The sequence below is a fragment of the Oncorhynchus mykiss genome, chromosome 13 (assembly GCF_013265735.2).
Source record: "Oncorhynchus mykiss isolate Arlee chromosome 13, USDA_OmykA_1.1, whole genome shotgun sequence".
In the NCBI taxonomy this organism is placed as follows: domain Eukaryota; kingdom Metazoa; phylum Chordata; class Actinopteri; order Salmoniformes; family Salmonidae; genus Oncorhynchus; species Oncorhynchus mykiss.
This window is the reverse complement of record NC_048577.1, coordinates 6,068,352-6,095,851: the sequence shown is the minus strand read 5'-3', so window position 1 is coordinate 6,095,851 and position 27,500 is coordinate 6,068,352. Positions and strand designations below refer to the sequence as shown.

The following is a 27,500-nucleotide window of genomic DNA, read 5'->3' as shown; positions in this document are numbered from 1 at the left end:
GGTCTCCTCCACCTGTTCTTCCTAGGATCCTTCAGTTGGATGTTGTTAGAGGGGGTTCAGCTCTATCGCATGGTGGTCCTGGTCTTCAACACTACCATAAGGTTATTATTTTATAGATTTATCAATAAATATGTGTTATTATATATATATATATATGTATTTTCATTACACATTCATCTTATATTCATATATTTATATATATATACAGTATAATGTATATTTTATGTATTTTATTATACATGTGTTTTATGTTTCTCATCTATTATATATTCTATTTTATTACATTTCTTACAACTTTGTTTTATTTTATTTAGCAATTTATTATTTAGAAATGTATTTAGCTATTTTATTCTGTCTATGTGATATGATAATAAATACATATAAATAAAATATTATTATTATTGCTGTTATTATTACAAGTAATACTGTTATTATTGTTATTATTATTATTATTATTATTATTATCATAAACCTCTGTACCTGTATTTTATGAAGCTCTTTGATTCTTCTTCTTACTGTAAACCTCTGTACCTGTATTTTATGAAGCTCTTTGATTCTTCTTCTTACTGTAAACCTATGTACCTGTATTTTATGAAGCTCTTTGATTCTTCTTCTTACTGTAAACCTCTGTACCTGTATTTTATGAAGCTCTTTGATTCTTCTTCTTACTGTAAACCTCTGTACCTGTATTTTATGAAGCTCTGTGATTCTTCTTCTTACTGTAAACCTCTGTACCTGTATTTTATGAAGCTCTGTGATTATTCTTCTTACTGTAAACCTCTGTAGCTGTATTTTATGAAGTTCTTTGATTCTTCTTCTTACTGTAAACCTCTGTAGCTGTATTTTATGAAGCTCTGTAATTATTCTTCTTACTGTAAACCTCTGTAGCTGTATTTTATTAAGTTCTTTGATTCTTCTTCTTACTGTAAACCTCTGTAGCTGTATTTTATGAAGCTCTGTAATTATTCTTCTTACTGTAAACCTCTGTAGCTGTATTTTATTAAGTTCTTTGATTCTTCTTCTTACTGTAAACCTCTGTAGCTGTATTTTATGAAGCTCTGTGATTGTTCTTACTGTAAACGTCGGTACCTGTATTTAATGAATCTCTGGGATTATTCGTCTTACTGTAGACCTCTGTACCTGTATACTGTGGGATATGGACTGCCACTGGCTATAGTCATCATCTCTGCTATCACCTACCCAGATGGATATGGTACCACACAACAGTGAGTCTGAGTCTCTAACTTTGTGTGTGTGTGTGTGTGTGTGTGTGTGTGTGTGTGTGTGTGTGTGTGTGTGTGTGTGTGTGTGTGTGTGTGTGTGTGTGTGTGTATGTTGTGTGTGTGTGTGTGTGTGTGTGTGTGTGTGTGTGTGTGTGTGTGTGTGTGCGTGTGTGTGTGTGTGTTTGTGAGAGAGATAGAAGATGTCTGGGAGCGAAACAAGGGATAATTCACCCAAAGTACAAATGTACATATCTGTGTCTTTATCCTGTAAGCGGTCTATGGACAAGGTATAGCAGTAATCAGTTTGGTTTCTTGGCACTGTTTCCACATGCTAATGCTTCAGCGTTTGTGGCATAAATCCCATTTAAGACACATGTTAGCATTTTTTTGCCCATCATGTTGTCCATAGTCTTCCTACAGTGTAAGGACACCAATATAAAATTTTTGTAATTTGGGTGAACTGTCCCTTTACGACATCAGTGTGTGTGTGTGTCAGCTGCTGGTTGATTCTCGGGAGAGTGGTTTTATCTAACATAAATATAACGTGTAAATAACACCAGATAACCTAATTCTAACTTTAATCTAACGTCATCCTCTCTGTTTGTCAGCTGCTAGTTGTCTCTGGAGAAAGACCCTTCATTTAAACCTAATTTAAAATTACAATTAAATCAAATCAATATTTAATTGTCACTTGCTCTGAATACAACAGGTGTAAACCTTAACGTGAAATGCTGACTGACTTACGAGCCCTAAAACAACACTGCAGTTCAAGAAATAGAGTTATTTAGAAAATATTTACTAAATAAAGTAAATATTAAAATAAAACGTAACACAATAGAAGAACAATAACAAGGCTGTATACAGGGGGTACCAGTACTGAGTCAGTGTGGAGGCTATATACAGGGGGTACCGGTACTGAGTCAATGTGGAGGCTATATACAGGGGGTACCAGTACTGAGTCAGTGTGGAGGCTATATACAGGGGGTACCGGTACTGAGTCAATGTGGAGGCTATATACAGGGGGTACCAGTACTGAGTCAGTGTGGAGGCTATATACAGGGGGTACCGGTACTGAGTCAATGTGGAGGCTATATACAGGGGGTACCGGTACTGAGTCAATGTGGAGGCTATATACAGGGGGTACCAGTACAGAGTCAATGTGGAGGCTATATACAGGGGGTACCAGTACAGAGTCAATGTGGAGGCTATATACAGGAGGTACCAGTACTGAGTCAATGTGGAGGCTATATACAGGGGGTACCAGTACTGAGTCAATGTGGAGGCTATATACAGGGGGTACCAGTACTGAGTCAATGTGGAGGCTATATATAGGTGGTACCAGTACTGAGTCAATGTGGAGGCTATATACAGGGGGTACCAGTACTGAGTCAATGTGGAGGCTATATACAGGGGGTACCAGTACAGAGTCAATGTGGAGGTTATATGCAGGGGGTACCAGTACTGAGTCAATGTGGAGGTTATATACAGGGGGTACCAGTACTGAGTCAGTGTGGAGGTTACATACAGGGGGTACCAGTACTGAGTCAATGTGGAGGTTATATACAGGGGGTACCAGTACTGAGTCAATGTGGAGGCTATATACAGGAGGTACCAGTACAGAGTCAATGTGGAGGTTATATACAGGGGGTACCAGTACTGAGTCAATGTGGAGGTTATATACAGGGGGTACCAGTACTGAGTCAGTGTGGAGGTTATATACAGGGGGTACCAGTACTGAGTCAATGTGGAGGTTATATACAGGGGGTACCAGTACAGAGTCAATGTGGAGGTTATATACAGGGGGTACCAGTACTGAGTCAATGTGGAGGCTATATACAGGAGGTACCAGTACAGAGTCAATGTGGAGGCTATATACAGGAGGTACCAGTACGGAGTCAATGTGGAGGCTATATACAGGGGGTACCAGTACTGAGTCAATGTGGAGGCTATATACAGGGGGTACCAGTACTGAGTCAATGTGGAGGCTATATACAGGGGGTACCAGTACAGAGTCAATGTGGAGGTTATATACAGGGGGTACCAGTACTGAGTCAATGTGGAGGTTATATACAGGGGGTACCAGTACAGAGTCAATGTGGAGGCTATATACAGGTGGTACCAGTACTGAGTCAATGTGGAGGTTATATACAGGGGGTACCAGTACTGAGTCAGTGTGGAGGTTATATACAGGGGGTACCAGTACTGAGTCAATGTGGAGGTTATATACAGGGGGTACCAGTACAGAGTCAATGTGGAGGTTATATACAGGGGGTACCAGTACTGAGTCAATGTGGAGGTTATATAGAGGGGGTACTGGTACTGAGTCAATGTGGAGGCTATATACAGGAGGTACCAGTACAGAGTCAATGTGGAGGCTATATACAGGAGGTACCAGTACAGAGTCAATGTGGAGGCTATATACAGGGGGTACCAGTACTGAGTCAATGTGGGTGGTACTGGTTAGTCCAGGTCATTTGTAAATGTAGGTAGGGGTAAACGGGATGAGGTCAACGTATATAGTCATAGATATAACATGTATATAAACCAAATCTAATGTTATTCTCTCTGTGTGTCTCTGTCAGCTGTTGGTTGTCTCTGGAGAGAGGATTCATCTGGAGTTTCTTCGGCCCAGTGTGCACCATCATCATCCTCAATGCTTTCTTCTTCATCATCACTGTCTGGAGGCTGGCCCAGAAGTTCTCTAGTCTCAACCCTGACCTCTCCAACCTACGCAAGATCAAGTAAGGAGAGAGAGAGAGAGAGAGAGAGAGAGAGAGAGAGAGAGAGAGAGAGAGAGAGATGAAGGGAATGTGAGATGAAGGGAATGTGAGTCTGAAACTGAGAGATAGAAAGAGGGATGAGAGAGAGAGAGATGACGGGAATGTGAGTGTGAAACTGAGAGATAGAAAGAGGAAGGGAGGGAGAGAGAGAGAGAGAGAGATGAAGGGAATGTGAGTGTGAAACTGAGAGATAGAAAGAGGGATGGAGGGAGAGAGAGAGAGAGAGATGAAGGAAATGTGAGTGTGAAACTGAGAGATAGAAAAAGGGATGAGAGAGAGAGACAGAGAGAGAGAGAGAGAGACAGAGAGAGAGAGACAGAGAGAGAGAGAGAGAGAGAGAGAGAGAGAGAGAGAGAGAGAGACTTTTGACTTTTGGTCTTTCTTTATTGAAACATTCTCAATTCATTTAAAACTCACCCCCCCACTCCTAAAATAAAAAATAAAATAAAAAAATAAAAAATATATCCTGTACTGCATTCATGTACCATACTCATCTTTCCATCTACCACATGATACAAATCACCATACACAAAAACCCTCTCCTACAACCGTATATCCAAAACATCTTCCCCAGCAATACAGACAGCCCCCCCAACACACCATATCTCTTCAAACATCTCCACACATTTGATCATTTTATAGAACTCAAACTCAACCCTAAGGCGCGCAGAGACCATCCCATTAAACAGTAGTAAAGGGTCTGTTATCCCCCCACCTTTAACCCTGTTCCTCCTTGTTAGCCAAATAGCTAACTTTGCCTGAGCAAACAGAAAATTCAACAAAACACATTTTTCTTTCTCCTTACTCGAATACCTGTATCCCATTATAAACATCCCAACAGCAAAAACCACCCCCAACCTGTCACACAGACATTCCAACAGAGACATTAATGGCATTAACCTGGTGCACACAGAAAACACATGAATTACAGTTTCTTTCATTTGACAGAAAGGACACCCCTGCCCAATTCCCGGATCAACCCGTGCCAACCAGCTGTTAGTGGCCAGGGCTCCATGAAGAACCCTCCACTGGAGGTCCCCTGACCTCTTTGGTACTGGGGGTTTGTAGAGCGCCCTCCATCTAAAACCCACCATACTCTCCGCCCCACATACCCCCTGCCACTGATGTGCCTTCACTCCTGTTAGGCTTCTAATGCTCCTAACCTTAACGCAGAGGTTGTATAGGGCTTTACCTCCCACCCCCTCAAACTCCCCCAGGCTCGGAGTGTTAAAATCTAACAAGTCCTCCAGACCCCCTTGCCAGTCTCCAGTCTCTGCCATCACCTGCAGTGGCGGGAACATTGGTGGCCCCTCTCCCTTTGGCCTCTCAAACACCCCCCTTACCGGCTCAGACAGTGCCTCCTGGACCTCCTCCAGGAATCTCTCCAGCAGCCTAAGAGACGTTATTCCTGTTTGTTGCGCCAAGACCTCCAGGGTTTTCCACCCCTCCTCTCCCAGCAGTCTCAGGTCACCCAGCCTTTGTAAACCCCCTGCCATCAGTTGCCTCTGCAGGGTGGCCGACTGAACCGATCTCAAAGGGATGGCTGGGTTGTGGAAGATAGGCTCCTCCCACACCCACTGCCCAGGTTCCACACCCCCTTCTCGTGTGGGCCTTAGCAGCTGCCAGGCCCTCAGCACCGCAGAGTAAAACTCTGAGAGACCTGCTGTACTCAGCCTCTCCAGCTTCATGAGGAACAGCTGCCGGTCCAACCCTAATCCGCCAGCTCTCCTCAGCAGCGCGCATGCTGGTTCCCTCCAGCCAACATCAGTGTGGTACAGCAGTCTCTGCACCGCCTTTAGTCGGAAAGCAGCCATCCTGCTCTCCAGCTCCACCAGGCCCTGTCCTCCTTCGTGGACGGTCATGTACAAAACTGCTGCCTTCAGCCAGTGATGTCCCGACCAAAAGAAGTCCACCAGCTTGCGTTGCAGGTCTGCAAGCAGACCGGCGGGGGGGTTGAGGACAGCCAGTTTATGCCACAAGGAAGATGCCACCAGGTTGTTGATTATCAGCACCCTCCCTCTATATGACACTTGGGACAGGAGCCACCTCCACCTGGCCAGTCTTGACACCACTGCCTGTGACAGCCCCTCCCAGTTCTTGCTGACCCACCTCTCCGAGCCCAGGTACACCCCCAACACTTTAAGCCCTTCACAACCCCACTGCAAACCCCCTGGAAGCAGAGGAGGAGCCCTATCCCCCCATGCCCCACATAACAGAGCTTTGCTCTTTCCCCAGTTTACCTTAGCTGATGAAGCTCCCTCGTACACCTTCAGACTAGTCTCTAGTTCCTGCATATCTTGCCCATCCCTGACCATCACAGAAACATCATCTGCATATGCTGAGACTGCTATTCCTGTCACCACATCCATGCCTGTCCAGCACACTCCCCGCAGTCTCCTGCGTAGCAGTCCTAAAAAAGGCTAAATGGCTAGTGTGTACAGCTGCCCAGATAGAGGGCATCCTTGTCTAATACCCCGTCTCACCCAGACTGGCCTACTGAGCCCCCCTCCCACCTTAACCATACATGACGCCCCAGCATACAACAGCTTCACACAGGTCACAAAACTCTTCCCAAACCCAAACACAGACATCACATTAAACAGATACTCATGATCCACTCTATCAAAAGCCTTCTCTTGATCTAAAGAGACCAGTCCAAAGTTCACATTAGAACCTCTCGACAAGTCCAACATGTCCCTAATCAAGAACAAGTTGTCCGTGATTGAGCGTCCCGGTACACAATATGTCTGGTCCTTGTGTATTATAGAGTCCAGATGGGACTTCAGTCTGTTAGAGAGGACCTTGGCAAAAATCTTGTAGTCCGCACAGAGTAATGCCACAGGCCTCCAGTTCTTAAGTTCACACAAGTCCCCTTTTTTGGGCAGGAGAGTCAGAGCCGCCCGACGGCAGCTCATCGGCAACTCTCCTACCCCGACGCATTCACGCAACACGCAAAAGAAATCCTGTCCAATTGTTCCCCAGAATTTTTTGTAAAATTCCACTGGAAGTCCATCGACCCCAGGTGCACGACCGGGGGACATCTGGGTTACTGCCTCTGCCAGTTCATGTGACAACAGAGGAATGTCCATTTCATCCCTCTGTGCCCGAGAGAGCTTAGGGAGTCCTGCGAACAAGACCTGAGCACACATAGGATCACACATTTCTGCCCTATACAATTCAGTATAAAACTCCACAGTCCGCTCCCGCATCTCCCCCACCACAGAGGTCACCCGCCCATCAGACAGCCGTAGACAATGCATACCCTTGGCTTCACTGCTCTGTCTTTCCAAACCAAAGAAGAAGGAGCTGGGAGCATCCATCTCCTTGAGCATGGAGAACCTAGCTCTTACAAGTGCTCCCTTTGCTTTAACCTGGAAAAAACTGCCCAGGTCCCTACGTAATTCGGCTAAGTTAGCCTGGAGGCCTACATTGCCTTGCCCCACCATCTCTACCTCCATCTCACTAATACACCGCTCTAGTTCCCCCAATACTCTCCTAGCCTCTGAGGATGAGAGAGCAGTATACTGTTGACAGAAAAGCCTAATTTGCACTTTCCCCACATCCCACCATTGACTCAGAGACTCATACTCCTCTCTTCGCTGCCCCCATCTTTCCCAAAAAGTCTGGAAACCTGAGCAAAAAGTGGCATCTTGTAAGAGCTTTACATTGAACTTCCAATAAGATGCCTGCCGGGGCCCTGGTGAAATAGACAGCCGAGCCATGGTTATGTGGTGATCCGAAAACCCCACTGGGAGAATGGTAGCACCCAGTAGCCTATTGCTCTGATTCCTGGACATGTAAAAACGATCAAGTCGAGCTGCACTCACCCTAGCCCCAAAAACCTTCACCCACGTATACTGTCTTGTGTTTGGATGTTTAGTTCTCCAAACATCCACTAGGTCAAACTGATTAAAGATATCCCTTAACACTCCCACTGACACTGAATGAGGCTCTTCCCCATTTCTGTCTTTTGTAAAATCCATTGTACAGTTCCAGTCACCTCCGATCACCAGCGTCTCCTCAGGCGCTACTTGTGAGAGTTCCTGTCTAAGACTCCCAAATAGAACCCCTCTTTCTCTCCCTGTGTTAGGCGCATACACATTTATAAAGACAAAACACATGTTGTTAATTTCTGCTTTAACAACAAGCAACCTACCCCTACACACCTCCTTTGAGGAGCAAATTTTTACAGCCAGACCCGGTGCAAAAAGGACTGCCACCCCTGCACTAAGATTTGTCCCATGGCTCAACACACTTGCCCCTTTCCACCAGAGCCCCCAATCGACTTCATTCACCACATCACTATGCGTCTCCTGCAGAAACAACACCTGTACTTTTTTTTGTTTTACATATTCACCCAACACACTCCTCTTTCCCGCATCTCTGGCGCCATTTATATTGAGCGAGCCTACCCGAAGAGTCTCCATAAGAAGTGGGAGAAAAGCCAGCAGAGAAATAGACCAATAGCAAAGCTCAAAAAGCCCCAGTGTCAGTAAGAAATTAAACATTTAAACAGTGTCTGAAGGTAAACCTCTACGCACTGTTGTGACCCACTTCCTCAACCTAAACCGTTTCCTGGGTGAGAGGACACCATGCCCCTCATTTCTCATAGCATGTTGTACTGATCTTACAAACTTTCTAGGATCAGGAAAAAAAGCCTCAAGATTAACTTTTTTCCCCTTAGTCTCATTCAGGAACCTTGTCAGTTCTCTCAACGTGTACTTAGACCCCTCGGGTTGACTGGCTGTCAGCTCCGGGCCAATTGAAGAGGAGTCTGAAAAAAATAACTCCTCATCCTCTTCCTCAGACTCACTTTCCTCCTCTTCTCTATCTCCCACCCTGACCACCTGCCCTTTCTCTCTGGTTAGGGCCTCACCCACAGCAACAGGCAACATTTCCATGGTGCCTTTGTCCACACCCTTTTTCTTTTTCCTCTTGACACCCTCCTCCTCCCCCCCTAATCTCTTACACTTCCCCACTATACTCTCCTCATCCACTAGAATAACCTGACTAGACGCAGTATCATCTGCACCACCCTCCATAGCATGACTAGGGCCAGCCTCAGCTACACCCCCCTCCATAGCATGACTAGGCCCAGCATCAGCTACACCACCCTCCATAGCATGACTAGGGCCAGCATCAGCTACACCACCCTCCATAGCATGACTCGGCCCAGCATTATCTGCACCACCCTCCATAGCATGACTCGGCCCAGCATCATCTGCACCACCCTCCATAGCATGTCTAGGCCCAGCCTCAGCTACCCCACCATCTCTAGCCTGACTAGACCCAGCCTCTGCTTCTCCACCATCTCTAGCCTGACTAGACCCAGCCTCTGCTTCTCCACCATCTCTAGCCTGACTAGGCCCAGCCTCATCTACACCACCTTCTCTTGACTGACTAGGCCCAGCCTCTGCTATCTGCATCTCCTTACCCCCTGCATTTTGACCTCGATTTCCCCCACCTGCCGTTGTACCCTCACCTTGTCTATGCCCTTTATGTGGGCACGCAAAACTCTTGTGCCCCAAATCCCCACATTCAAAACACCGTAGACTATCTGTGCTGGCAAAACCGGCATAGAGCCCCTCCCCATGCCTCACTTTAAAATGCACATTTAGCTGTTGCTCATTATTGTTCAGAAACATAAACACTTGCCTCCTGAACGAAACAACGTGCTTAACGGCATCTGCCTGAAAACCTGCTGACAGTACACGGAAACCGCTAGCAAACTTACCAAAACGACTCAGCTCTTTCCTAATTTGATCATCCGTAATAAACGGAGGCAAATTTGCCACTACAACTCTTGTTGAAGGGGTAGAGAGAGGTGAAATTGACACCAACACATCCCTTACAAATATTCCGCTAGCAATTAGCCTACCGACCAAATTAGCCCTTTTCATGAACACAACCACAGCTTTGTTCATTCTAGAAGCAGAATGTATAAACTCAGCTCCTACCTGTTCACCGACCGCGAGCAGAACCTCCTCCACCTTAACTCCGTTCTCAGGAACACACCTGAATCCATGCTGTATCGACAGCGTCTCCTCCGCGCTAGGCTGAGAAGCCATTGCGCACACTACACCTTCCAACCCCCAGGAAAGTTACTCTGTCCTCTTCCACCCTAACTTTGAAAAAAAAAAAAAAACTTTGGATACCGCTAAAAACAAATATTTCATTAACCCTCCACCATAGAAAATAACATGTAAAAAGAATCAAGAAAGTTAGTTAGGATAGAGCTTTCCACACCAAACACTCAAACTCCAAAAAACTCCCAGCATGCACCGAGAGAGAGAGAGAGAGAGAGAGAGAGAGAGAGAGAGAGAGAGAGAGGGTAACCTCTAACACTAGGAGTCAGGAAGCAGAGAGAGAGAGAGAGAGAGAGAGAGAGAGAGAGAGAGAGAGAGAGTGTGTAACCTATACACTAGGAGTCAGGAAGCAGAGAGAGAGAGAGAGAGAGAGAGAGAGTAACCTCTAACACTAGGATTCAGGAAACAGAGAGAGAGAGAGAGAGAGAGAGAGAGAGAGAGAGTAACCTATACACTGAGAGAGAGAGTGTAACCAATACACTGAGAGAGAGAGAGAGTGTAACCTATACACTGAGAGAGAGAGAGAGAGAGAGAGTGTAACCTATACACTGAGAGAGAGAGAGAGTGTAACCTATACACTGAGAGAGAGAGAGAGAGAGAGAGAGAGAGAGAGAGAGAGTGTAACCTATACACTGAGAGAGAGAGAGAGTGTAACCTATACACTAGGAGTCAGGAAGCAGGTGCAGAAGGAGAGTTTATTAATGAGAACAAGCAGATAAACACAACAGGAGCAGCGTACTGAACTAATAAGGTGCTAATAACGATGGGGTGTAGCTGTTATTAATGATGGGGAGTAGGTGTTAATAATGATGGGGAGTAGGTGTTATTAATGATGGGGAGTAGATGTTATTAATGATGGGGAGCAGCTGTTATTAATGATGGGGAGTAGGTGTTATTAATGATGGGGAGCAGCTGTTATTAATTATGGGGAGTAGGTGTTATTAATGATGGGGAGTAGCTGTTAATAATGATGGGGAGTAGATGTACATAACGATGGGGAGCAGCTGTTATTAATGATGGGGAGCAGGTGTTATCAATGATGGGGAGCAGCTGTTATTAATGATGGGGAGCAGCTGTTATTAACGATGGGGAGTAGATGTACATAACGATGGGGAGCAGCTGTTAATGATGATGGGGAGTAGATGTTATTAATGATGGGGAGTAGGTGTTACTAATGATGGGGAGCAGCTGTTATTAATGATGGAGAGCAGCTGTTATTAATGATGGGGAGCAGCTGTTATTAATGATGGGGAGTAGGTGTTAATAATGATGGGGAGTAGATGTGCATAACGATGGGGAGCAGCTGTTATTAATGATGGGGAGCAGCTGTTATTAATGATGGGGAGAAGATGTGCATAACGATGGGGAGCAGCTGTTATTAATGATGGGGAGCAGCTGTTATTAATGATGGGGAGAAGATGTACATAACGTTGGGGAGCAGCTGTTATTAATGATGGGGAGCAGCTGTTATTAATGATGGAGAGCAGCTGTTATTAATGATGGGGAGCAGCTGTTATTAATGATGGGGAGTAGGTGTTAATAATGATGGGGAGTAGATGTGCATAACGATGGGGAGCAGCTGTTATTAATGATGGGGAGCAGCTGTTATTAATGATGGGGAGAAGATGTGCATAACGATGGGGAGCAGCTGTTATTAATGATGGGGAGCAGCTGTTATTAATGATGGGGAGTAGATGTACATAACGATGGGGAGCAGATGTTAATAATGATGGGGAGTAGGTGTTAATAATGATGGGGAGTAGATGTGCATAACGATGGGGAGCAGATGTTAATAATGATGGGGAGTAGGTGTTATAATGATGGGGAGGAGATGTGCATAACAATGGGGAGCAGGTGTTAATAATGATGGGGAGTAGATGTGCATAACGATGGGGAGCAGCTGTTAATAATGATGGGGAGCAGGTGTTAATAAAGATGGGGAGCAGCTGTTATTAATGATGGGGAGTAGATGTGCATAACAATGGGGAGCAGATGTTAATAATGATGGGGAGTAGATGTGCATAACGATGGGGAGTAGGTGTTAATAATGATGGGGAGTAGATGTGCATAACGATGGGGAGCAGGTGTTATTAATGATGGGGAGCTGGTGTTATTGATGATGGGGAGCAGGTGTTATTAATGATGGGGAGCAGGTGTTATTAATGATGGGGAGCAGATGTTATTAATGATGGGGAGCAGATGTTATTAATGATGGGGAGCAGATGTTATTAATGATGGGGAGCAGGTATTATTAATTATAGGGAGCAGATGTGCATAACAGATGTTATTAATTAACAAAAATACAATATTCCCTCTATTTAGGAGAGAAACCCCTCTATGTGAGCCACATGGAGTTAGAAAACAACTATTTAGCTCTCCACTTCTCCTCCCTCTCTCCCTCCTCCTCCTTCTTTTCTCTCCTCCTCCTGCCTCCTTTTTCCATCCCCTCCCTCCTCATTCCTTACCCCTCCTCCTCCCTCTCTGTCCCTGTCCTCCCTCTCCCTCCCCCTGTTCTCCCCCTCCTTCCCCCTCTGCCCTCCTTCCTTCTCCTCTCTCCACCCATCGCCTTCCTCCCCCTTCCCCTCCTTCATACTTCCTCTCCCTCATTCTCCTCCCTCCACCCTCCTCCTCCCTCCTTCCTTCCACCCCCTCTCCTCCCTCATCCTCCTTCCCACTCTCCCACTCCCTCCCTCCCTCCCTCCCTCCCTACTCCCCACCTCCCATCCCTCCCTCCCTCCCTCCCTCCCCCCCTCCTCCCCTCCTCCTCCCCCTCTCTCTCCCTCCCTCCCTCCCTCCCCTCTCCTCCTCCCTACTCCCCACCTCCCATCCCTCCCTCCCTCCTCCCCTCTCCTCCCCCCTACTCCCCTCCTCCTCCCTCTCTCTCTCCAGGGTGTTCACAGTGACAGCAGTGGCCCAGCTGTGTGTGTTGGGTACTATGTGGATATTTGGAGTGTTCCAGTTCCAAGAGGAGGGGACAGTGGTCATGACATATCTCTTCACTATCCTCAACTCTCTACAGGGAGCACTGCTGTTCATCATGCACTGCCTACTGAACAAAACGGTATGGTGTGTGTGTGTGTGTGTGTGTGTGTGTGTGTGTGTGTGGTGTGTGTGTGTGTAACACTGTGCTCTGCTGCCCTCATCAGGTTAGAGAGGAGTATTGCAAGCTGCTGTCCTGTATCTGCACACCACAGAAGAAGAGATACTCAGAGGTCAGCACCACCAACCCTTCTTCCAGCCAATCCCAGGTACATACATACACACATACGTACCATCACACACAAACCACTTTCATTAAGTTAACCTCTGTCCTTTGACCTTTGTCTGTCCTAGGGGTCAAGGAGCGCAGAGAACACGGGGGAGTCGCAGATATGACGTCACCAAACCCCCATAATGCACCTCTTTACCCCTCCTCCCATGACAAAGGTTCCCACTAGATGGCCAAACTGTAAAGTCAAAATGGTCGATATCGTAAACATTTATGAAAACAAAGATTTGCGTTTAGCGATGTGGTTAAGATATATTGTAGAAATGGGAAGTGTTTCTGATTTAGGATCTTGGCCAGATAGTGACACACCAGAAACACTCATCCCGAGGATAGTACTGTTCAGACCAGGTTCGTAGAAAATGTGTCCAACTAGCCCGCCGGATAGTAAAAATGGTAGTCCTCTAGCCAGGTTGGCCAGTGCCCAAAATCCTTCAGTTCCATCCCTGATTAGACACTTCATATCAAACTTGATGTTAACCACTGTCTTCTTAACAAGCATTAGGTTATCCAATCAGAAGGTATGTGATCTTCATGTCATCCAATAGGAATGAGTATGATCTTTATGTCATCCAATTAGAAGTTCCATGATCTTCATGTCATCCAATAGGAATCCATATGGTCTTTATGTCATCCAATCAGAAGTTACACGATCTTCATGTCATCCAATAGGAATCTATATGATATTTATGTCATCCAATCAGAAGTTACACGATCTTCATGTCATCCAATAGGAATCTATATGATATTTATGTCATCCAATAGGAATCTATATGATATTTATGTCATCCAATAGGAATCTATATGATATTTATGTCATCCAATTTCACAACCACAAACGAAAGGTACTATTTTCCACCACTTGGATGACATCATAAACATGATGAACAGAAGCTTTCGTCCTTCACATGAATGTGATTTATAGTCATATTTATTACCAAGAGCACCAGATAGGGTGACTGTTCTACACGATTAAATCCAGAGAGATTTAGAAAAACATTATGTGAAGATTTGTGTTAGTTGTGATCTATTGGACTGTTATTCTGTTATACTGTTATACTGTTATACTGTTAATGTGTTATTGATCTTTAACCCTTTATTAATAACATTTAAGAATAAGTCTTTATAAATGAATATACATGTTTATAAATTATTATAAATGTTGTACATTTTTTATGAATGGAAGGCTGGTAATATTTACACATTCTTATAAATGTTTACAAATATAATTGTAAATCGTTTATAAATCGTTAAAAGGTTTATTCACGATAGTTATTTTAAAGTGCTACCATTGACACCTCTATGTATATAATGAGATAATATAAGATTTTTTGCGAACACTTGCAGTGCTTCTGTCCAAAAACAGCATTTATCAACAGGATTTCAGAAATCCCAGTGGTAAGATTTCCAGAATCAGGAGGGAAAAAACCTGGGTAAAGCAACTGTTAACCTAACAAATTAGCCTGTTAAAACCAAACAAATTAGCCTGTTAAAACCTAACAAATTAGCCTGTTAAAACCAAACAAATGATCCTGTTAAAACCTAACAAATTAGCCTGTTAAAACCTAACAAATTAGCCTGTTAAAACCTAACAAATTAGCCGCTATGTCAAGAGATCCGAACAGCTTGACGAGGTTGCTAGGTGTTTGGTTAAAGTGATTTCAATAGTTGTATAGGTTTAGGAGTAAAGTAGTAACAATGTACTGTACAGTTCTGCCATTGTAGAGGTCCTTAGGCACAGATCTAGGACCAGAACACAGTAAATTACTGTACAGTTCTGCCATTGTAGAGGTCCTTAGGCACAGATCTAGGACCAGAACACAGTAAATGTCCTGTACAGTTCAGTAGAGGTTGTCCTTAGGCACAGATCTAGGATCAGCTTACCCAACCCAAAACCTAACTTAAAGGGCTATCCAGGATTGGTACATCCAGTTTTTTTTTACTTTTAAATTATTGATTTATTGCTCTTGGTTCTTGTAGAATATAACTTAAAACTGCCTTGTGACCAGGTCAACAGTCGTTCCCCATCAGAACATTGTAGAATATAACTTAAAACTGCCTTGTGACCAGGTCAGCTGTCGTTCCCCATCAGAACATTGTAGAATATAACTTAAAACTGCCTTGTGACCAGGTCAACAGTCGTTCCCCATCAGAACATTGTAGAATATAAGTTAAAACTGCCTTGTGACCAGGTCAACAGTCGTTCCCCATCAGTACCCTAACTATAAGCTTGTTTTCACTCCATTGTTTGTCCACATTGTAAAGGTTTAAAACATGGTTGAAAGTATCATGTTGATCTCATGGATGGTCAGTCCTTGCATCCAGAGATCCATCTGTGATGTTGAGAGTGGTTAAATTTATCCAGGCCCATCCCTCAGCTGTTAACCACAACAAGTGGTGGGATGACCTGTTAGTTGCTTTTTAAATCCAAGACTGCCCCTTTAAGGTTCCACCCTAGAACTTGGTCTCAGAATAACCATGGAGATTCAGTAGAGTCTTAAAACAATCTAAACAACGTCTACATTCAATGTTGTATGTTTTATATTCTATTCTGTTGCACTTTTACAAGTTGTGTATTTTATACTTTTAAAGAATGTACCATTTTCATGTCCTTTATCAACACCGTTCTGAATGTAAGCACTTAGTGTTGTACTTGACTGTGTACTCTGTAGTGTGTCTGTGTGTGTGTGTCTGTGTGTGTGTGTGAGAGATAGAGAGTGGGTATGTTTCGGTAGATTCAGCCACAATAAAACGTTGCTACAAATAACCTACTGTAGATGTCTTCTTACCACACACACACACACACACACACACACACACACACACACACACACACACACACACACACAGACACACACACAGACACAGACACACATGCAAACACACACAGACACACACACACACACACATGCAAACACACACAGACACAGACACAGACACACATGCAAACACACACAGACACACACACACACACACACACACATGCAAACACACACAGACACAGACACAGACACACATGCAAACACACACAGACACACACACACACACACACACACATGCAAACACACACAGACACAGACACAGACACACATGCAAACACACACAGACACACACACACACACACACAGACACACACACACACACACACACACACACACACACACACACACACACCAAGACCAAGCCTCTGGGACTAGAAAAAAAACTTCAATACAGCAGAATAATAGCGTCATTAGTGTGTCTGTGTGTTTGTGTGTCTGTGTGTTTGTGTGTTTGTGTGTCTGTGTGTTTGTGTGTTTGTGTGTTTGTGTGTTTGTGTGTCTGTGTGTTTGTGTGTCTGTGTGTTTGTGTGTTTGTGTGTTTGTGTGTCTGTGTGTTTGTGTGTCTGTGTGTTTGTGTGTTTGTGTGTTTGTGTGTCTGTGTGTTTGTGTGTTTGTGTGTTTGTGTGTTTGTGTGTTTGTGTGTTTGTGTGTTTGCATGTGTCTGTGTGTCTGTGTGTTTGTGTGTTTGTGTTTGCATGTGTCTGTGTGTCTGTGTGTTTGTGTGTTTGTGTGTTTGTGTGTTTGTGTGTTTGTGTGTCTGTGTGTTTGTGTGTTTGTGTGTTTGTGTGTTTGTGTGTTTGTGTGTTTGTGTGTTTGTGTGTTTGTGTGTTTGCATGTGTCTGTGTGTCTGTGTGTTTGTGTGTTTGTGTTTGCATGTGTCTGTGTGTTTGTGTGTTTGTGTGTTTGTGTGTTTGTGTGTTTGTGTGTTTGTGTGTTTGTGTGTTTGCATGTGTCTGTGTGTCTGTGTGTTTGTGTGTTTGTGTTTGCATGTGTCTGTGTGTTTGTGTGTTTGTGTGTTTGTGTTTGCATGTGTCTGTGTGTTTGTGTGTTTGTGTGTTTGTGTTTGCATGTGTCTGTGTGTTTGTGTGTTTGTGTGTTTGTGTGTTTGTGTGTTTGCATGTGTCTGTGTGTCTGTGTGTTTGTGTGTTTGTGTTTGCATGTGTCTGTGTGTTTGTGTGTTTGTGTGTTTGTGTGTTTGTGTGTTTGTGTGTTTGTGTGTTTGTGTGTTTGCATGTGTCTGTGTGTCTGTGTGTTTGTGTGTTTGTGTTTGCATGTGTCTGTGTGTTTGTGTGTTTGTGTGTTTGTGTTTGCATGTGTCTGTGTGTTTGTGTGTTTGTGTGTTTGTGTTTGCATGTGTCTGTGTGTTTGTGTGTTTGTGTGTTTGTGTTTGCATGTGTCTGTGTGTTTGTGTGTTTGTGTGTTTGTGTGTTTGTGTGTTTGTGTGTTTGTGTGTTTGTGTGTTTGTGGGTTTGCATGTGTCTGTGTGTCTGTGTGTTTGTGTGTTTGTGTTTGCATGTGTCTGTGTGTTTGTGTGTTTGTGTGTTTGTGTGTTTGTGTGTTTGTGTGTTTGTGTGTTTGTGTGTTTGTGTGTTTGCATGTGTCTGTGTGTCTGTGTGTTTGTGTGTTTGTGTTTGCATGTGTCTGTGTGTTTGTGTGTTTGTGTTTGCATGTGTCTGTGTGTCTGTGTGTTTGTGTGTTTGTGTTTGCATGTGTCTGTGTGTTTGTGTGTTTGTGTTTGCATGTGTCTGTGTGTTTGTGTGTTTGTGTGTTTGTGTTTGCATGTGTCTGTGTGTTTGTGTGTTTGTGTTTGCATGTGTCTGTGTGTTTGTGTGTTTGTGTTTGCATGTGTCTGTGTGTTTGTGTGTTTGTGTTTGCATGTGTCTGTGTGTTTGTGTGTTTGTGTTTGCATGTGTCTGTGTGTTTGTGTGTTTGTGTTTGCATGTGTCTGTGTGTTTGTGTGTTTGTGTTTGCATGTGTCTGTGTGTTTGTGTGTTTGTGTTTGCATGTGTCTGTGTGTTTGTGTGTTTGTGTTTGCATGTGTCTGTGTGTGTTTGTGTTTGCATGTGTCTGTGTGTGTGTGTGTGTGTGTGTGTGTGTGTGTGTGTGTGTGTGTGTGTGTGTGTGTGTGTGTGTGTGTGTGTGTGTATGTGTGTATGAGTGTGTTGCTAACCTTTTGTAAAGACATCCACATTCACACAGTGATATGAATCATATAGATCCATGATAGCAGGATGTGCAGGTCTAGTTGTGTCGAACCTGAATGTGTTGAAGACCATGGTGAGTGTCCACCCTGAGATCCCTTCTCTTCAATACAGCAGAATAATATCACTATCTATACAGTAGAACCCTTCTCTAATGACTTCTGTCCTCCCTCACTTTTTTTATATATATATATTTTTTATTTTACCCCTTTTTCTCCCCAATTTCGTGGTATCCAATTGTTGTAGTAGCTACTATCTTGTCTCATCGCTACAAATCCCGTACGGGCTCGGGAGAGACGAAGTTTGAAAGTCATGCGTCCTCCGATACACAACCCAACCAGCCGCACAACTTCTTAACACAGCGGGCCTCCAACCCGGAAGCCAGCCGCACCAATGTGTCGGAGGAAACACTGTGCACCTAGCTACCAGGTTAGCGCGCACTGCGCCCGGCCCGCCACAGGAGTCACTGGTGCGCGATGAGACAAGGACATCCCTACAGACCAAGCCCTCCCTAACCCGGACGACAATTGTGCGTTGCCCCACGGACCTCCCGGTCGCGGCCGGTTACGACAGAGCCTGGGCGCGAACCCAGGGACTCTGATGGCACAGCTGGTGCTGCAGTACAGCGCCCTTAACCACTGCGCCACCCGGGAGGCACTTCCCTCACTTTCTATACAGTAGATCCCTTCTCTAATGACTTCTGTCCTCCCTCACTTTCTATACAGTAGATCCCTTCTCTAATGACTTCTGTCCTACTTCACATTCTATACAGTAGATCCCTTCTCTAATGTCTTCTGTCCTCCCTCACTTTCTATACAGTAGATCCCTTCTCTAATGTCTTCTGTCCTACTTCACATTCTATACAGTATATCCCTTCTCTAATGTCTTCTGTCCTACTTCACATTCTATACAGTAGATCCCTTCTCTAATGTCTTCTGTCCTACTTCACATTCTATACAGTAGATCCCTTCTCTAATGACTTCTGTCCTCCTTCATTTGGGATGTACACACTGTCCTAAAAGAGCCTATGCTTAAAGTGGTTGTCTGGTTGAAGAACTCTCTTTCTTTCTCTCTCTCTCTGTCTCTCTCTCTCAGTGAGAGTACAGAGAGAGAGAGGGGGGAAAGAGAGAGGGGGCGTGCTCTAACAGAAAGAGGGTGTGGGGAGGAGAGCTAAATAGTTATTTTCTAACTCCATGTGGTTCACACTGAGAGGTGTCTCTCTAAGAGAGAGAGAATATTGTATTTATTTTCTCACCATTTATCATACGGAATAAAAACCTTGTTAATCTGGGATTATCTTCAATCTGAATTCAGTAAAAACAGATTTAATCTCAGACTGATTCTTCTTGTGGGACTAGTTCTATTAGGATCCTATTTGTTGTCTGGTGTGGATATAATACCAGTCTGTCTCTGAGATGGGGTCCAGAACTCTTCTACTTGTTCTGGGTGAGTCTAACGTTCTATATCTTTGGAACTTGACTATCTGTGCGTAGTGTGTGTTTGTGTGTGTTTGTGCGTAGTGTGTGTTTATGTGTGTGTTTGTGCGTAGTGTGTGTTTGTGTATGTTTGTGCGTAGTGTGTGTTTGTGTGTGTGTTTGTGCGTAGTGTGTGTTTGTGTATGTTTGTGCGTAGTGTGTGTTTGTGTGTGTGTTTGTGCGTAGTGTGTGTTTGTGTGTGTTTTTGCGTAGTGTGTGTTTATGTGTGTGTTTGTGCGTAGTGTGTGTTTGTGTGTGTTTGTGCGTAGTGTGTGTTTATGTGTGTGTTTGTGCGTAGTGTGTGTTTGTGCGTAGTGTGTGTTTGTGTGTGTTTGTGCGTAGTGTGTGTTTGTGCGTAGTGTGTGTTTGTGCGTAGTGTGTGTTTGTGTGTGTTTGTGCGTAGTGTGTGTTTGTGTGTGTTTGTGCGTAGTGTGTGTTTGTGTGTGTTTGTGCGTAGTGTGTGTTTGTGTGTGTTTGTGCGTAGTGTGTGTTTGTGTGTGTTTGTGCGTAGTGTGTGTTTGTGTGTGTTTGTGAGAGACTGAGTCTAACATTTTGTTTTTTAAATCCCAGACTGCCCCTTTAAGGTTCCACCCTACAACTTAGTCTCAGAATAACCATGGAGATTCAGTAGAGTCTTAAAACAATCTAAACAACGTCTTCATTCAATGTTGTATGTTTTATATTCTATTCTGTTGCACTTTTACAAGTTGTGTATTTTATACTTTTAGAGAATGTACCATTTTCATGTCCTTTATCAACACCGTTCTGAATGTAAGCACTTAGTGTTGTACTTGACTGTGTACTCTGTAGTGTGTGTGTGTGTGAGAGAGAGAGAGAGAGAGAGAGAGAGAGAGAGAGAGAGAGACACAGACAGGCAGGCAGACAGACAGACAGACAGACAGACAGACAGACAGACAGACAGACAGACAGACAGACAGACAGAGAGACAGACAGACAGACAGACAGACAGACAGACAGACAGACAGACAGACAGACAGACAGACAGACAGACACGAGAGAGAGGATTTATGTATGTTTCGGTAGCTTTAGCCACAATAAAACGTTGCTACATTTAACCTACTGAAGATGTCATCTTACCACACATGCACATACACTATATATATATAGATATATATAGGATCTACTGTATAGAAAGTGAAGTAGGACAGAAGACATTGGAGAAGGGATCTACTGTATAGAATGTGAAGGAGGACAGAAGACATTAGAGAAGGGATCTACTGTATAGAAAGTGAGGGAAGACAGAAGTCATTAGAGAAGGGTTCTACTGTATAGAAAGTGAGGGAAGACAGAAGACATTAGAGAAGGGATCTACTGTATAGAATGTGAAGTATGACAGAAGACATTAGAGAAGGGATCTACTGTATAGAAAGTGAGGGAAGACAGAAGACATTGGAGAAGGGATCTACTGTATAGAAAGTGAGGGAAGACAGAAGACATTGGAGAAGGGATCAACTGTATAGAAAGTGAGGGAAGACAGAAGACATTGGAGAAGGGATCTACTGTATAGAATGTGAAGGAGGACAGAAGACATTAGAGAAGGGATCTACTGTATAGAAAGTGAAGGAGGACAGAAGACATTAGAGAAGGGATCTACTGTATAGAATGTGAAGTAGGACAGAAGACATTAGAGAAGGGATCTACTGTATAGAAAGTGACGGAAGACAGAAGACATTAGAGAAGGGATCTACTGTATAGAATGTGAAGTAGGACAGAAGACATTAGAGAAGGGATCTACTGTATAGAATGTGAAGTAGGACAGAAGACATTAGAGAAGGGATCTACTGTATAGAATGTGAAGTATGACAGAAGACATTAGAGAAGGGATCTACTGTATAGAAAGTGAGGGAAGACAGAAGACATTGGAGAAGGGATCTACTGTATAGAAAGTGAGGGAAGACAGAAGACATTGGAGAAGGGATCAACTGTATAGAAAGTGAGGGAAGACAGAAGACATTGGAGAAGGGATCTACTGTATAGAATGTGAAGGAGGACAGAAGACATTAGAGAAGGGATCTACTGTATAGAAAGTGAAGGAGGACAGAAGACATTAGAGAAGGGATCTACTGTATAGAATGTGAAGTAGGACAGAAGACATTAGAGAAGGGATCTACTGTATAGAAAGTGACGGAAGACAGAAGACATTAGAGAAGGGATCTACTGTATAGAATGTGAAGTAGGACAGAAGACATTAGAGAAGGGATCTACTGTATAGAATGTGAAGTAGGACAGAAGACATTAGAGAAGGGATCTACTGTATAGAATGTGAAGTAGGACAGAAGACATTAGAGAAGGGATCTACTGTATAGAAAGTGAGGGAAGACAGAAGACATTGGAGAAGGGATCTACTGTATAGAAAGTGAGGGAAGACAGAAGACATTGGAAAAGGGATCTACTGTATAGAATTTGAAGCAGGACAGAAGACATTAGAGAAGGGATCTACTGTATAGAATGTGAAGTAGGACAGAAGACATTAGAGAAGGGATCTACTGTATAGAAAGTGAGGGAAGACAGAAGACATTGGAGAAGGGATCTCAGGGTGGACACTCACCATGGTCTGAGTAGGCCTCAACACATTCAGGTTCGACACAACTAGACCTGCACATCCTGCTATCATGGATCTATATGATTCATATCACTGTGTGAATGTGAATGTCTTTACAAAAGGTTAGCAACACACTCATACACACATACACACACACACACACACACACACACACACACACACACACACACACACACACACACACACACACACACACACACACACACACACACACACACACACACACACACACACACACACACACACACACACACACACACACACGTACACACACTCACATACACACAGACACAGTATCTAGCTCTGACTCATTCAGGGACTCTCCAAATAGCCAACTAGTGTCAGTCCTGTTACTGTGTTGCTTCCTGGAAACAGTGATATTCTGACAGTAATAAATAACAGAACATATCCTGAACATAGAACTACATCTATAACACCTGAACATAGTACCACATCCATAACATCCATAACATAACTACCTGAACATAGAACTACATCCATAACACAACTACCTGAACATAGAACTACATCCATAACATCCATAACACAACTACCTGAACATAGTACTACATCCATAACATAACTACCTGAACATAGTACTACATCCATAACATAACTACTTGAACATAGTACTACATCCATAACACAACTACCTGAACATAGTACTACATCCATAACATAACTACCTGAACATAGAACTACATCCATAACACAACTACCTGAACATAGAACTACATCCATAACATCCATAACATAACTACCTGAACATAGTACTACATCCATAACATAACTACTTGAACATAGTACTACATCCATAACATCCATAACATAACTACCTGAACATAGTACTACATCCATAACATAACTACCTGAACATAGTACTACATCCATAACATAACTACCTGAAAATAGTACTACATCCATAACACAACTACCTGAACATAGAACTACATCCATAACACAACTACCTGAATATAGAACTACATCCATAACATCCATAACATAACTACCTGAACATAGTACTACATCCATAACACAACTACCTGAATATAGAACTACATCCATAACATCCATAACACAACTACCTGAACATAGAACTATATCCATAACATCCATAACACAACTACCTGAACATAGAACTATATCCATAACATAACTACCTGAACATAGTACTACATCCATAACACAACTACCTGAACATAGTACTACATCCATAACACAACTACCTGAACATAGAACTACATCCATAACACAACTACCTGAACATAGTACTACATCCATAACATCCATAACACAACTACCTGAACATAGAACTACATCCATAACATCCATAACACAACTACCTGAACATAGAACTATATCCATAACATCCATAACACAACTACCTGAACATAGTACTACATCCATAACACAACTACCTGAACATAGTACTACATCCATAACACAACTACCTGAACATAGTACTACATCCATAACACAACTACCTGAATATAGAACTACATCCATAACATCCATAACACAACTACCTGAACATAGAACTATATCCATAACATAACTACCTGAACATAGTACTACATCCATAACACAACTACCTGAACATAGTACTACATCCATAACACAACTACCTGAACATAGAACTACATCCATAACACAACTACCTGAACATAGTACTACATCCATAACATCCATAACACAACTACCTGAACATAGAACTACATCCATAACATCCATAACACAACTACCTGAACATAGAACTACATCCATAACATCCATAACACAACTACCTGAACATAGAACTACATCCATAACACAACTACCTGAACATAGAACTACATCCATAACATCCATAACACAACTACCTGAACATAGTACTACATCCATAACATCCATAACACAACTACCTGAACATATTACTACATCCATAACACAACTACCTGAACATAGAACTACATCCATAACACAACTACCTGAACATAGTACTACATCCATAACACAACTACCTGAACATAGTACTACATCCATAACACAACTACCTGAACATAGTACTACATCTATAACACAACTACCTGAACATAGAACTACATCCATAACATCCATAACACAACTACCTGAACATAGAACTACATCCATAACACAACTACCTGAACATAGAACTACATCCATAACATAACTACCTGAACATAGAACTACATCCATAACACAACTACCTGAACATAGTACTACATCCATAACACAACTACCTGAACATAGTACTACATCCATAACACAACTACCTGAACATAGAACTACATCCATAACACAACTACCTGAACATAGAACTACATCCATAACACAACTACCTGAACATAGTACTACATCCATAACATCCATAACACAACTACCTGAACATAGAACTACATCCATAACATCCATAACACAACTACCTGAACATAGTACTACATCCATAACATCCATAACACAACTACCTGAACATATTACTACATCCATAACACAACTACCTGAACATAGAACTACATCCATAACACAACTACCTGAACATAGTACTACATCCATAACACAACTACCTGAACATAGTACTACATCCATAACACAACTACCTGAACATAGTACTACATCTATAACACAACTACCTGAACATAGAACTACATCCATAACATCCATAACACAACTACCTGAACATAGAACTACATCCATAACACAACTACCTGAACATAGAACTACATCCATAACATAACTACCTGAACATAGAACTACATCCATAACATAACTACCTGAACATAGAACTACATCCATAACACAACTACCTGAACATAGTACTACATCCATAACACAACTACCTGAACATAGTACTACATCCATAACACAACTACCTGAACATAGTACTACATCTATAACACAACTACCTGAACATAGAACTACATCCATAACATCCATAACACAACTACCTGAACATAGAACTACATCCATAACACAACTACCTGAACATAGAACTACATCCATAACATAACTACCTGAACATAGAACTACATCCATAACACAACTACCTGAACATAGAACTACATCCATAACATAACTACCTGAACATAGTACTACATCCATAACATAACTACCTGAACATAGTACTACAACCATAACATCCATAACACAACTACCTGAACATAGTACTACATCTATAACACAACTACCTGAACATAGAACTACATCCATAACATCCATAACACAACTACCTGAACATAGAACTACATCCATAACACAACTACCTGAACATAGAACTACATCCATAACATAACTACCTGAACATAGAACTACATCCATAACACAACTACCTGAACATAGTACTACATCCATAACATAACTACCTGAACATAGTACTACATCCATAACACAACTACCTGAACATAGTACTACATCCATAACACAACTACCTGAACATAGAACTACATCCATAACACAACTACCTGAACATAGTACTACATCCATAACATAACTACCTGAACATAGTACTACATCCATAACATAACTACCTGAACATAGTACTACATCCATAACATCCATAACACAACTACCTGAACATAGTACTACATCCATAACACAACTACCTGAACATAGAACTACATCCATAACACAACTACCTGAACATAGTACTACATCCATAACATCCATAACATAACTACCTGAACATAGTACTACATCCATAACACAACTACCTGAACATAGTACTACATCCATAACACAACTACCTGAACATAGTACTACATCCATAACACAACTACCTGAACATAGAACTACATCCATAACATCCATAACACAACTACCTGAACATAGAACTACATCCATAACACAACTACCTGAACATAGTACTACATCCATAACACAACTACCTGAACATAGTACTACATCCATAACACAACTACCTGAACATAGAACTACATCCATAACATCCATAACACAACTACCTGAACATAGAACTACATCCATAACACAACTACCTGAACATAGTACTACATCCATAACACAACTACCTGAACATAGAACTACATCCATAACATCCATAACATAACTACCTGAACATAGTACTACATCCATAACATAACTACCTGAACATAGCACTACATCCATAACACAACTACCTGAACATAGTACTACATCCATAACACAACTACCTGAACATAGTACTACATCCATAACATCCATAACACAACTACCTGAACATAGAACTACATCCATAACACAACTACCTGAACATAGAACTACATCCATAACATCCATAACACAACTACCTGAACATAGTACTACATCCATAACACAACTACCTGAACATAGTACTACATCCATAACATCCATAACACAACTACCTGAACATAGTACTACATCCATAACACAACTACCTGAACATAGTACTACATCCATAACATCCATAACACAACTACCTGAACATAGAACTACATCCATAACACAACTACCTGAACATAGAACTACATCCATAACATCCATAACACAACTACCTGAACATAGAACTACATCCATAACACAACTACCTGACCATAGTACTACATCTATAACATCCATAACACAACTACCTGAACATAGAACTACATCCATAACATCCATAACACAACTACCTGAACATAGTACTACATCCATAACATCCATAACACAACTACCTGAACATAGTACTACATCCATAACATCCATAACATAACTACCTGAACATAGTACTACATCCATAACACAACTACCTGAACATAGAACTACATCCATAACATCCATAACACAACTACCTGAACATAGTACTACATCCATAACATAACTACCTGAACATAGTACTACATCCATAACATAACTACCTGAACATAGCTTAAATACAGTAACACCTAACTTAACATAGTAACTTCGAGCATAACAAACCGTAGTAGCTGACAGATATTAATACAAACTGTCTTTAAAGACATACGGAGGCTTCAGAAAGTATCTCAACCCATTACTTTCTTTCTCCTCATTTCGTTGTGTTACAGACTACATTATAGATGTATTCCTGTAGATGTTGTGTTACAGACTACATTA

General features: G+C 42.4%; 2 protein-coding genes across 6 annotated transcripts in view; both read left to right on the top strand.

The window, feature by feature from the left end:
- The window catches only part of LOC110512397 (adhesion G protein-coupled receptor E1), a 98,325-nt gene that overhangs the window by 36,831 nt on the left and 33,994 nt on the right, over window positions 1–27,500 (top strand). For 2 of the 5 annotated variants that reach the window (XM_036939981.1, XM_036939980.1), the window contains 6 exons: window positions 1–101; window positions 1,131–1,226; window positions 3,806–3,964; window positions 12,979–13,150; window positions 13,236–13,337; window positions 13,423–16,115. The exon at window positions 1–101 is cut by the window's left edge and continues 21 nt beyond it. In XM_036939981.1, coding sequence (XP_036795876.1) covers window positions 1–101; window positions 1,131–1,226; window positions 3,806–3,964; window positions 12,979–13,150; window positions 13,236–13,337; window positions 13,423–13,464 — 672 coding nt within the window. In that variant the 3' untranslated portion in view covers window positions 13,465–16,115. Of the gene's footprint in view, window positions 102–1,130; window positions 1,227–3,805; window positions 3,965–12,978; window positions 13,151–13,235; window positions 13,338–13,422; window positions 16,117–27,500 lie in introns of those variants that run through there. The other 3 variants (XR_005035421.1, XR_005035419.1, XR_005035420.1) reach the window with 3 other exon arrangements.
- LOC110519495 (adhesion G protein-coupled receptor E2-like) overlaps window positions 18,989–27,500 on the top strand; it is a 248,464-nt gene continuing 239,952 nt past the window's right edge. Inside the window, exon 1 of the mRNA XM_036939967.1 lies at window positions 18,989–19,823. Within this exon, the coding sequence (XP_036795862.1) occupies window positions 19,793–19,823 (31 nt within the window). The 5' untranslated portion in view covers window positions 18,989–19,792. The remainder of the gene's footprint in view (window positions 19,824–27,500) is intronic.